At 38.0% G+C, this 13,166-nt stretch overlaps 1 protein-coding gene across 1 annotated transcript in view; it reads left to right on the top strand.

Annotated features, from left to right (window-relative positions):
* The first annotated feature begins 10,709 nt into the window (after positions 1–10,709).
* Positions 10,710–13,166, top strand: part of Ascc2 (activating signal cointegrator 1 complex subunit 2) — a 17,715-nt gene continuing 15,258 nt past the window's right edge. Inside the window, exon 1 of the mRNA XM_055624051.1 lies at positions 10,710–10,756. Coding sequence (XP_055480026.1) covers positions 10,710–10,756 — 47 coding nt within the window. The remainder of the gene's footprint in view (positions 10,757–13,166) is intronic.

Raw genomic sequence — 13,166 nt, 5'->3', positions numbered from 1 at the left:
GTGTGTGTGTGTGTGTGTGTGTGTGTGTGTGTGTGTGTGTGTGTGTGTGTGTGAATGCTTTATACCCAGCAGCACAGGATGAACTAACAGAAAACTGCTCTACCTTGTAGACATGGTCTACCCACAAGCCACAAAAAAAAAAAAAGGAAAAGAGAAAGAGAAAGAGAAAGAAAGTAAAAAGAGGAGTGGTAATCTTCACTAAATCAACAATGTAGTAGTTTGGCTTTTTTCTAATTTTACTTTTTTAAAAACTTTTTCTTAAGTGTTGTGCCTATGTGTATGAGTGTATCATATGCATACCTGTTACCCACAAAGGCCAGAAGAGGGTGTCGAGTGTCAGATGCCCTGGAACTGTAGTCACAAATACTTGTAAGCCACCGTGTGGGTGCTGAAATCAAACTCAGGTCCTCTGTAAAAGCAGTAAGGACCTTAACAGCACTGAGCCATCTCTCCAATCTCATGTTGACTTATTTTGATGTTATAAATTAAATGCAAACATCTCAAAAACTCCAGCAAATATCCTATTCTTTTACTAATATAATTATGTATTATAAGATAATTTATACATGCTTTAAAAATCTGACTTAAGGATAAAATCTAGGAATTAACAATAATTGTAGTAAATGTAAAAAAAAATATAGATCTCTAATACCTAACCCTTTCACAAGTCACTGAAGAAGTCCCACTGTGGGTGTTGGGGATGAATTCACAAAAGTCAATAAAGTACTTTAGTAATCTCATCTTTCAATATATTTAATAATGGTCCAAATTAGAAGTACAATACAAACTCATACTATTGGTGATCACACAGTCACCACAGCAATGACTAAAACTCATAAAGCACTCAAGGTTCTAAGTTATCAGTAGAGAAATGGTTCTTCCTTTAAAAAACAAAAAAAGAAAAAAAAAAAGAAAGAAATCTTTAAGTGGAAAGATATCAAAAATTACCCTGCATATCTAGGTTTTAAATTACTTTGTTTCAGAACAAATCATTTCAAAACAATTGAGTATTAACTAGAAGCTGGCAGCCTCAAATTATTTGCTGGCCTATTGACGCAGTTAGCTACCTGCTATAGTTTTTATCTTTCCAGTACTTCCCATGCAGATCGTTTTTGTTCTACATCACTATACTACACTCAGATGCACATTAAATACAAACAGTAACATTCAAAAGCATATAAAAAACCCATAAGTTACAGAAAAGAAACAACTTTCTACGAATATGTTACCATTTTAGCTCAATCTAGGGCAACAAAATAGTCTATTTAATAAGCAGTAAATTGTCACTTATGATAAAGCATTAAATACAAGGTGAAATTTATTAATACAGAGAGTCCTGTTGAACAGTGAAAATTGGAGTCAACAAAAATAAAGCATTGTAAGCTGGGTGCAATGGAGCATGCCTGTGGTCCCAGCACTCAGGGAGGCAGAAGTAGGCAGATCTCTGTGAGTTCCAGGCCAACCTAGTCTACAAGGTGAGTCCAGGACAGCCAAGATTCCAGAGAGAAACCCGGTCTCAAATAAAACAAAAAAAAAAAAAAAAAAAAGAAAAACAAAAAAATAAAATAAAATAAAACACTTCTGAAAAATGTGTATGAGTCAAGATTCTTGGCTTATAACAGCCAACATATACAGAACATTCTTCTAAGAGCTTCACCATTTATTAGTCAATCTTAAGATTCTACAAGAAATTGAGGCACAGAGAAATAACTGTCTCAAATCATAAACTTAACCAATAAATAATTTAACGATGAAGCTTTAAATCATATAAGAAATTAAGTAGGACCAGGACATGCAGAACCAATTCAAAAACAAATGCCAGTTAAGAGCTAGGTTCAGTACCAGAGCGCAAGGTTCAATATCCCCTGCATCCTGTAACTAAGGGAATGAATTGATTGAGGTTGGTTGTTTTGCTTTTTAGATTTGTTTACTTCATTTATGTGTTTTGCCTGAGTGTGTGTATGTATGTATATCACGTGTAAGCCTGATGCCTGTAGAGATAAGAAGAAACTGGCTCCCCTAGAATTGGAGTCATAGATGGTGAACTATCATGTGGGTGCTAGAAACCTGAACCTAGATTTTCTGCAAGAACAAGCGCTCTTAGCCAACGAACCTTCTCTCTAGCCACACTCAATTTTCTAAAGGCGATTATCAAAGGACTATATATAGAAAAGGATGAAAAAGCATGGACAAAAGGAAACTGATGTCTTTTCTTTCAATACAATGACCAGATCAGATGACAGAAAACGTGGAATCTGTTTTTGCAACTTAGACACACACACACACAAAATCAAAATGTTTTTTAAGGCAAAGCACTTGTAACTTTTAAGCATTCTCTGGAGAAAACAGTTGAAAACAAACTTTTTATTCCTAAATAATATGCTTGAAATATATCATGAAACAGCTAAACACAATCGTGTTTAACACTTTTTTTTAGGATTAACACATTTTACACATGTAGAATGTTCTACCATAATCAAAATGAGTGAATCTCAGTATACCCAGACTTTGAGGTAATTTAGGTGTTTTCTTATCTCTGGGACACCTTTAAACATAAAACTGGCATGCTCCTGAATTTTCCATTCAAACCAGCAATAAAAACAAACTTTGTTAGTGATTATAAAAGTTTAGTTGGCCACCAAACCTGATTTTGGCTATGAAGTCAAATTTAAAAAGCACTCCGATCCACAAAACCATCACAGCTAGTTACATCCATTTCACGGTACTAAAGCAAGCTCATTTTCCAATTTTTTACTCCTAAGATATGCAATACAAATAGGCAAAGGGCCTGCTCTTGCTTTGGTTCCTTCCAGTCTGTTTAACAGGAGACAGAGGCTACAGTGTCTGGCATGAACATGATCCGTGTGCTTACTTCTGAGCTAAGTATATTCCTTTAGCTCTAGAAAACTGATCTGCATTGAGCTTCTTGAGTTAACTCTTAGTCACCATGAGGTCCAGAAAAGGGAAAAGGCACTTCAGTCCCACAATGGCCACCACCATTATTAATCCTCAATTTATTGCCCACTCCAAAATTATAGAAAATTGCTAGCAAAAGAATATTTTTTAAAAATATCTACATATAATGGGATACTAGTGCATACCACTCTGAAAAGTCCTTCCTATGTGTAGCATTACTCCCAGGAGGTACAAGTAAGATCTCATCTTGATTTCTTGGATGCCTTTTACTGATGTAATCACAGCACTAAGCTTTGAAATAGAATCCTGGGATAGGTCATTCCCTTCAAAGTGTCTATCATCACTCCTTAGTGAGTCACCTTCTGGACTATTGCCAACATGCTTCCTACTGGATTTAGCATGAAAACATATTTTGGTAGACTAGAACAGTGAATAAAACAACACATTTCAAGACTCCCTCAAATACTTATCAAGGAAAGGAGACAGATATATATATATATCAAAGCAAGCTACTCAAATGTTTGAATAACATACAACCTTTCCACATATACAAATAAAAAGTTTAAGTAAAAAGAAAAAATAAGTAATACAGAAGGCAGGAGACTTTTACAAGACTTCCCTGTATGCAAGTGTCCAAAACTATCCTGTACATTTTCCTGATTTTTCTTTGAGTAGATTTTATGCAAACAAGCACATTTAAATTTGTTTAACTCTGAAGACAGAAAAGTCATCTTAACTTTTTCATATCAGGGAAGAATATCACTGAAGAGAGGGAAAATCTACTTCCTATACTTTCTAAGAGAATGTTATTAATTTAAAAAAGAAGAAAGCCAGCTGTCGTGGTGCATACCTGTGACCCCAGCAGTGGCATGCAGATCTCTGTGAGTTGGAGGCCAGAAGGAAGGAAGGGAAAGACGGAGGAGGAAAAGGAAGAAAGAAAGGAAGGAAAGAAGAAAAAAATAATTCTTAAAGAAAGTAAAATAAAAAAAAATAATAATGAGCCAGGCATGGTGTTATACTCCTTGAATTCTGAATTTGAGGCCAGCCTGGTCTACAAAGTGAGTCAAGGATAGCCAGGGCTACAAAGAGAAACCTTGCCTTGAAAAACCAAAATGTAAAATAAAATAAAGGTGGGAGATAGATAGATCAATGGCAGTCAGACAGACACCAAAGTAGTTCCAAAGAGAAAAACTGAGACAGTTCCTTACTGTGAATAAAATAATGAATTGTTATTATTTTGGGGGCATACAAAATGAAGATAAATATTTACATATGATACTGTTCTATTCAGAAGATACCAAATTTTTCCTACACATTTTAAAAACTGGTGCCAGGCATGGTAGCATATGCCTTTAATCCCAGCACTCAAGAAGCAAAAGGGAGAGAGATGGATCTCTGTGAGTTCATGGCCACCCTGATATATATAGTGACTTTCAGGACAGCCGGGGCTATATACAGAGAAACCTGGCTTAAAACAAAACAAATTTTTAAAATTTGTACTGGAATAAATGACCAGCATGAATCTAAACTGTCAGATGTGAAACTGTATGCCCACCCAGCTCTAAATAATGACACAGAGATTTATATCCATTTATAATAGCTTTAGGCCTTTGGTTAGTCTAGTTCCCAGCTAGCTCTTGCAACTTATATTAACGCATTTATATTATTCTATGCCTGCCATGAGCCTTTCAGTCCTAGTCTCTTCCTGGTACCTTCTTCTCAACTTTGTGTCCAGCTAGCCACTTCTCCTCTCTCAATTCCCCTAGATCCTCTCTTTCAGCAGGGAAGTCCTATCTCTTGGACTATCTTCTAGGAGTCTCCTGCCCTAACTATAGGCCTTCAGCTCTTTATACCAACCAGAAGGTGATGGAAAACAATGTTTACAAAATACTGAAGGCCTGTAAACAGATCTCTGCCAGCACAGACATCAGCATCTGAATATACAAAGACAAGAATTACAGTGTACAAAAAAAGTCACTCCAACACAAATGTTTTGTTATTAAATGCACATATAATTTTGAAAAAAAACATATTTGAATGAACTGATTTTAAAAAGCCAACATTAAAACACCATTAAAAGACTATTTTCTTGCATGGTGGCATATGTTTTAATTGCAGCACTCAGACAGGAGACGCAGGTAGGTCTCTCTGTGAGTTGTGAGCAAGACCAGCCTGCTCTACGACGTTGCTAGTTCCAGGAGAGCAAGAACTACATAGAGAAATCCCGTCTCAAAAATAAATGAAAGGATGGATGGACGGATGTTTGTACAGTTTTAGTAAATAAAGTCTTCACCAAAAACACAGAAGTTGAATTAATATCTAAAATGAGTAAGCTGTATATATAAAATAAAAATAGAAACTCCAGCCATTTTTAGGATACGTAAACTTTGTAATTCTATTTAACAGTTTAATATTAAAGGCAAGATATTCCCAAACAAGTAGATTCAAACAGCCTACATTTAAGTTAGACTACTTAAAAGAACATTATGTTAAGCCACTTTATACAAATAAAAGGACCCAAGCACCAAATCATAAAACCTTCTAATATACAATATAATATTTGCTTAGCATGCTCAAGATCCTGGGTTCAATTCTCAATACACAGTTACAAACTCAAGAAATACCGATGCAGCTGAAATTTTAAGAAATTGGATCTTCCTTTATTATATCCTCCTGCCTAAATGAACTCCCCTACTTCTCTTCCTGGAATAAATCATCTGACATTTTTTAATATTCTTGATTCTTGCATTTCCTTCCCTAACCCTTAATGATACCTAGTGGCAAGAAGAACCGTTACTATTATCACTGTAATGATAATAGTGTCACTACAACCAGTAAAAGCATAGTGCTTAGCACTGGCTAGCTACCACAATAAACACTAGCTAAATCCTCACAGAAGTGTTCTCATTCCTATTTAAAAAAAAAAAAAAAAACAGAAGGTAAGAAACTTGCCTTAAAATCACGGGAAACTTTTACTGATAAACTTTCATAACAATACTACTACAATTTATATCTTAATGACAACTTAAAAGCCACTAAGAACAAAATATGACTTTAACACTAAGGCAATCTTTGTGTCCATTAAATAAGTATGTATGCATTAAACTTTTTTAATTCTAAAAAATTCTGGGGCTGATGAGCTGGTTCAAAGTATATATGGGGAGGTTGCATGTTATTCAAATATTTGAGTAGCTTGCTTTGATACATACCTGTATCCCTTGCTTGATAAGTACTTGAGGGAGTCTTGAAATGTGTTGTTTTACTCACTGTTCCTACTCTACCAAAGTCTGCTAAATCCAGTAGAAAGCTGAATCACTGCAAGTTCAAGGCCAGCCTAGTACATACAGCAAGTTTCATGAGACACCATCTCAAAATTTAAAAAAGGCTACATGCCCCATGAACCATATATAGACTATATATAGAGAATCCTAAAATAGACAAAGCCAAAAGGACAAAACAAGTAGCCAGAGACAAGACTAACTACACAAAGGACCATAAGAAAATTGTTTGAAAGCCAGGTCGTGGTGGTGCACCTATTTTATCCCAGCCCTTAGGAGGCAGGTAGATCTCTGTGAATTCAAGGCAAACCTGGTCTACAGAGTTGTCTCGAAAGACGAAAGAGAAGAGAAGAGAAGAGAAGAGAAGAGAAGAGAAGAGAAGAGAAGAGAAGAGAAGAGAAGAGAAGAGATGAGAAGAGAAGCAAAGAAAAAGAAAAATTGTTTGAGATAATGAAACAACTATTCTTTCTTGATCATAATAGTTTTTACCCAATTATATGTCTAAACTCAAGACTTCTGTACATAAAGTATAGCTTTTGTTGTAGTTTTTTGTTTTTTAAGACAAGAGTTTCTCTGTATATCCTTGGCTGTCCTGGACTTGCTTTGTAAACCAGGCTGGCCTTCAACTCACAGACATCTGCCTGTCTCTTCCTCCTCTAGTGCAGGGACTAAAGGCGTGCACCACCACTAAGTATGTTGTAGTAAAGAAAAATTTTAAACCATAGATATGATAGAATCTTAATTATTTCTGATACCAGAAGCAGATGTTGGGGAGGAAAACAAAATAAGAACTTCCTTTTTTCCATTATATATTTTGCCTAGAAAGCTAAAGAATGTTTGTAAATCAATCACAAATTCCCTTAGGATTAAATATAAACATATTCTTAAAAGAAAATTACACAGACATTCAAATCTTAGTAATTTTAGAGGAAAATCAAGAATCCTCAGAACTCAGCAGGCAAAGGCGAGCAGATTTTGAGTTTGAGGCCAGCCTGGTCTACACAAATTCCAGGCCAGCCAGGGATACCAGTGAGACCATGTGTCTAAAAACTAAAATGAGTAAAATATTAATTTAATTTTTTCAGTCATGATAGTCATTAAATCATGAGGCTCCTCTCCAATTCTGATTCAAATAATTAAGGTTTTTTTCTGTTTAAAAAAACCTTCCAGAGGCCAAAGGGATGACTCAGGGGTTAAGAGACTTGCTGCTCTTGCAGAGGACCTAAGTTCAGTTCCCAGCACCCACATGGTGGTTCACAGAGATCCAATGTCTTCTTCTGGCCTCTGTGGGCACCAAGCACACACATGATGCACACATACACATGCAGGCAAACACTGATATACATAAAATAAATCTAAAACAAACTAAAGAAAATTTTAAAAGTTACTTAAGACCTTAATGTTTACCTAAAAATCCTCAAGTACTTTCATTCAATTATGCAACTAAAGCAAAATGGTTAAGAGCTCAGACTTAAGAACTCATCTATCTCAACTAATTACCCCATTTTTCCCTATTTCCTCCTCAGTAAAATTGCAATTGTACTACCTCTAAATGCACACATATGCATACTCACATACTCGAACAAAAGCACACATCTTGATGTCCCAGTTACAAGCAAGATTACAGTTCAGTCCTAGACAATCAAAAGTGTAAATAAATGTTAATTACTTAGATCAGTGCTTAGTATAAGTAAACCTTACTAGACATTATGCTAAAATAAATAATGTTAATAATTATCAGCTGTATGACCTTGAATCAATCATTTTACTGTACACTGCAATCCTGCTCTATAAGTAGGCACAAAAGAAGAAAGAGGGAGGGAGAGAGGAAAAAGAAAAGAGGGAGAGAGAGAGAGAGGAAAATATGAAGGCACAGCCAAGAAAAGAAATTGGCAGTCTTGAGATCCCCTAAAATTTGATTCTCAGGCCTGAGGATGTAAATCAGTAGAGTGCTTGCCTAACATGCCAAAACCCTTGGTTTAATCCCTAGCACCAAATAAATGTATGCTCTTTTGTTTGGCATCGCAGCCTAATGGAAGTGTTGTAGCCACAAAACAGCAAGCATGAATAGCAATAATAATAATTATAATAAAAGCCCTAAGTAAGGCCCTGCAATCTGAGCTACTCATGAGGATGAAGCAGAATTGCTTGAGCCCTGGAGTCTAGCCTAGAACATGCCTCCGATCCCAGGGAAGTGGAAGCAGAAAGATTAGAAGTTCAAAATCATTCTCTGCCACGTGGAGAAGAGCTCTGGTCAAGCCTGAGTTACATGAGACTCTATCTCAAGGATGGATGGATACCTCCCACCATTTAAGATAAGCTTTATCCTGAAATACAGGCATTTAAACATTTTTACGGTATAAAAATGAAGAAAGAGGAAAGTATTCTAGACTCAGTCTTGGAAGCAAGGTTAGAAAGGTGCTCAAGCACGCTGAGGAACTGGAGAGTAGTTTCAGGAGAAACAGTGAACTAATGAGTATCCCTATGGCTCTGTGCATCCTAGCATGGAGCTAAAGCATTGTCAATGGGCATTCACATTTAGCATTACTTTTAGGTTTAGAACTAAATCCTTTTAACCCTAAAATGGCCTTAAACATATAATACATTTAAACAAGAGAGGGCAAACGCTTTTAACTGAAGTATAGCAGCTCACATAAAAGTGCATGCAGCCAAAGCCGAGGGTGGTGTAAGAGGCCTTTAATCCCAGCACTCTTGGGAAGTAGAGTCAGGCAAATCCCATAGTTAAAGTCTAGCCTCCTGCTCCAGAACAGCCAGGGCTACACAGAGAAACCCAGTCTTGGAAAGAGGGAAGTACACACAAAAAAAGTATCACCCAGTGATTTTATAAACTCAACAAAACTGTAACATCAAAAACTGTTAACATCAAAAGTCCAGGACAGCCAAAGCTACTCAGAGAAACCTTGTCTCAAAAAACCGAACAAATAAATCCAGGTCATAACTCTGAATATTTCCACCACTCCTCTCCTTGTCCTCAAAGCCAGAGAAGTGATTATTCAACTCCTGGCCCCATCTTTCAATTGCCTGTTTGATTTGCTGCTGTTGTTGTTTGGTTTGGTTTTGGTTTTTAATTAATTTCCTTTATGTGTGTAAGTGTTTTACCTGTGTATATGTGTGAGTACCACATACATGCATGCCTGGTATCCATGAAGGTCAGAAGACAGCATCAGAGCCCCTGGAACTGGGTGACGGATGGTTGGGAAAATGAAGTGGGTGCTAGGAACTGAATCTGAGTCTTCTATAATAGCAACAAGTGTTCTAAACTGCTGAGCCAGTTTTCCAGACCTTGGTAGTTTAAACTTTCCAGTAATGTAGTCACACAAGTATATTTTTTCATACATGCTTTAAATTTTCTTCTTGTAAGCAAAATACATTCAAGTCAGAAGTAAGAAAAAAAATCCTATCAATGCTGTCAAAAATCAAATTCCTGCTGGTTGTGGTAGCACACACCTGCAGTCCTGGCACTCTGGGAGGCAGAGGCAGGGGGATCTCAATGAGTTCAAGACCAGTTTGGTCTACATAGTAAGTTCCAGGCCAGCCAAGGCTACACAGTTAGAACACCTAGGGAAGGTAGATTTAAATCATAAATCATTCTCAAAGAAAACTACTTTCAAACAATAAAATCTAAAATATCATTGTATTTAAATGTGAATACAAATGTCCCTGACTGATCATTTCAGTGGAACTTTCACTATGGGTTTCATGGAGTTCTTCCAGCTATTAAAGGCTTTCAAAATGCCCTGACGGAATTCAACACCAGTTTAGAGGTCCTATCAATGCTGTGAGGATCCGAATACCCCTGATTAGCAGAAGCTTTGCAGTGTGTAGGGGACTGTCTTCTACCACCGACTGCTACCTATGCAGTTACAGGACAAGGAGACCTGGAACTCCATCACCAGTAGAGCACTGATCAGGGCTATACTGGCTGCACTCAGTGGGCTGCTGACCAATGATGGGGAATATTCTGTTGACCCTCATGAAGGGTATCAGAGTATCACCTGACAGTTCTACAATGAACCCCCATTCCTGGAAGACCCCAGTCAGCTAATCCCTAAAGAAGGAGCACCAGTCCCGGGTTATTCCAGCTATCAGCAATACTTCTGAGCAAACTACTGCCTCCCCACCGTGTGGGCGCTCCTCCTCAGTTCCTTCCTAGATGATCTACCTCCAAGGAAAGACTGTTGCCTACATAGCCCTAAGACCCTCCAGAGACAGCCTCTACTCTACTCCTCTGTTCTTTGACAGGGGCTGGGTACCCCAGTGACCTTGTCACATGGGTCCCCCTTTTTTGTCTCTCCGCTTCAGAGTACCTCAGCTTCACACATGTAACAAAAGCTTACCTCAGCTCCTTCCTGCAGCACCCTAATAAGTATTTAAAGCCAGTTTATCTGTTTGTTTAACATAAATAGACCATAGGAGACAATCTCCACTCAGATTTCAAAGAAACTTTTTTTAATTCTTAGTTGGAAAAAATAATGACATTCAAGAGCTAGAAAGATGGCCCAGTGGTTAAGAGTCCTCGCTGTTCTTCCCGAGGACTTGGGGTAGGTTCCAGCACCCACATGGCAGTTGACAAGAGTCTGTAACTCCAATTGCAGGGATGAAACACCCTCTCCTGACCTCTAAAGACACCAAGTACACATGTGGTACATCAACATACATAGAGAAAACACTCACATTTTAAAAAAATAAATAAAATAAAAAATCTTTCACACCCACATATGGCAGAGTTCCTGTGAGGAGGTCGGAGGACAACATGCAAGAATCAGTTCTCTCTTTCCATAATGTGAGCTGCAGAGACTGAACTCTGCCCGTCAACCTTGATGGTAATCATCCTCACCCACTGAGCCATCTCACCAATTTATTTTTCATTTAATGTTGTGTGTATGACGTGTGAGTGCAGATCCAAGCATGCCATAGCATACATGTGAAGGTCAGAGGACAATTTTTAGGAGTCAGTTTTCTTTCCACCCTGTGTTCCAAGTATCAAACTCAAGCCATCAGACTTGCAGAGCAAGCACTTTTATCAGCTGAGCCATCTCACAAGCTCACTGTAGTGGGTCTCAACCTGTGGGTTGAGACCACAGAGGTCATATATCAGATATTTATGTAATGATTCATAACAGCAAAATTACAGTTATGAAGCAACAAAATAATTTTATGTTGGGGTCACCACAGCATAAGAAACTATATATATAAAGGGTCACAGCATTAGGAAGGTTGAGACTCACTGCTCTACAAGAAAATCTGTAAATAAACGAATGGTTCTATTTTATACTATAATCTCTTCCTACTGTTCATCTATGTAACCGCTATAATCAGCCAGGCAGTAGTGGTGCTGGTGCTGGTGCTGGTGGTAGTAATGCACACCTTTAATCCCAGCACTCAGGAGCCAGAGGCAGGTGGATCTCTGTGAGTTCAAGGCCAGCCTGGGTCTACAGAGGGTCCAGAACAGCCAGGGCTACACAGAGAAATCCTGTCTGGAAAAACAGAGGGTGGGGAAGAGAAGGAAAGAGTGGAAGAAAGGAGGGGGGGAAAGAGGGAGGGAGGGAGGGAGAGAGGTGGCAGCACACACCTGTTCACCCCAGCACTGAGGAGAGGTGGGAGAATCTCGATGAGTTTGAGGCCAATCTGGTCTATGCAGTAAGTTCCAGGACAGCAGGACCTTGTAGAGAGTCTGTATATCAAAGCAAAACAGTGCCCGCCATGCCTGCCATAAGCCATATATCATATGACTGTTTTAAAATTATTTAACTTGGTCTGGAGAGATGGTTCAGGGTTAAGAGCACATACTGATCTTCCTGAGGACCAGAATTTAACTCCTGACACCCACCTCAAGTGGCTCACAACAACCTACAACTTCAGTCTCAAGAGAGATGAAGTACTTCTGGCCTCCTCAGGTACCTAAATGTATTGTACACTAATTGTGCATACCCACACACAGATACATACATACATGTGATTAAAAATAAAATATGTATTTTAATTATTTAATTAAAGTTAGTTCTTTGGTTGAACTAGTCAAATTTTAAGTGCTCAGTAAGTTCTAGACACAGAGACATCATTTCCATCACCACAGGAAGTAGTACTGAACAGCACGCGTTTGAGCTATACTGTGTCACCATCTACTCACCCTTAGCCCCTCAGCCTACTCTGCTAAAACTAGTCAAAGAAATGATAACCAGTGGCTAGTTCACAGTCCAATGACTACATTTCTTAGGCTCTCATCTTTCTCAATCTCCCTCAAACTCCTTGGTTTTCCCTCATTTGTAAATCCCTCTTTGGCCTCCGCTGTACATCATTAATCTAACATTAAGTATTAGTTAGCCTCTAACTAACATTAAGTATTTTCTCTAGCCCCCTAAGTCTGTTCTTTTAAATTTCAAGATCTCATTCACACTAGGTCTACCTTCTTACCACTTCAAGTTCTCTATAACCAAGTTCCTGGAGGCAAATTTTTCTTGGATATATACCGGCCTCAATGTTAAATATATGAAGGGTTTCAATTCAGTCCTTTACCAAAACTCCCTTCCCCTTCCAATTAGCACAATTCTATTTATTCTTGCAGGCCCAAAGTCTATCAACTTTGAACAGCTGTCCCTTACTTACCATTCAACCGATCAGCAGATGTATATGTCCTATAAGGTGCTAACGAGCTAGCCATGTTCCACTGAATTATCACTCTGCCACAGCCTTATTTCAAAGCCAATTTCTGAGTATAATACAGGATCACTGTTTCCAATCTGACCACATCTCCAGGCGCATTACCACCCAACACCTCTTCCTTGACACTGCCCTTGGTTTCAAAAGCCTAAAAGGACTCAGTACAGACAGTAAAGAAAATTCCAATATCTTAATGATTCAAGTCTAACAATTTGTGGAATATACTTTACAAACTTATCTTTAACTCCACTACTTCTATTCTATGCTGGTAAAACTACAACTAGTTTTTTT

Source organism: Psammomys obesus, unplaced genomic scaffold (genome assembly GCF_907164565.1).
Source record: "Psammomys obesus unplaced genomic scaffold, mPsaObe1.curated_primary_1811, whole genome shotgun sequence".
Taxonomy (NCBI): domain Eukaryota; kingdom Metazoa; phylum Chordata; class Mammalia; order Rodentia; family Muridae; genus Psammomys; species Psammomys obesus.
Note: the sequence above shows the minus strand (reverse complement) of the source record. Positions and strands in the feature narration are given on the sequence as shown.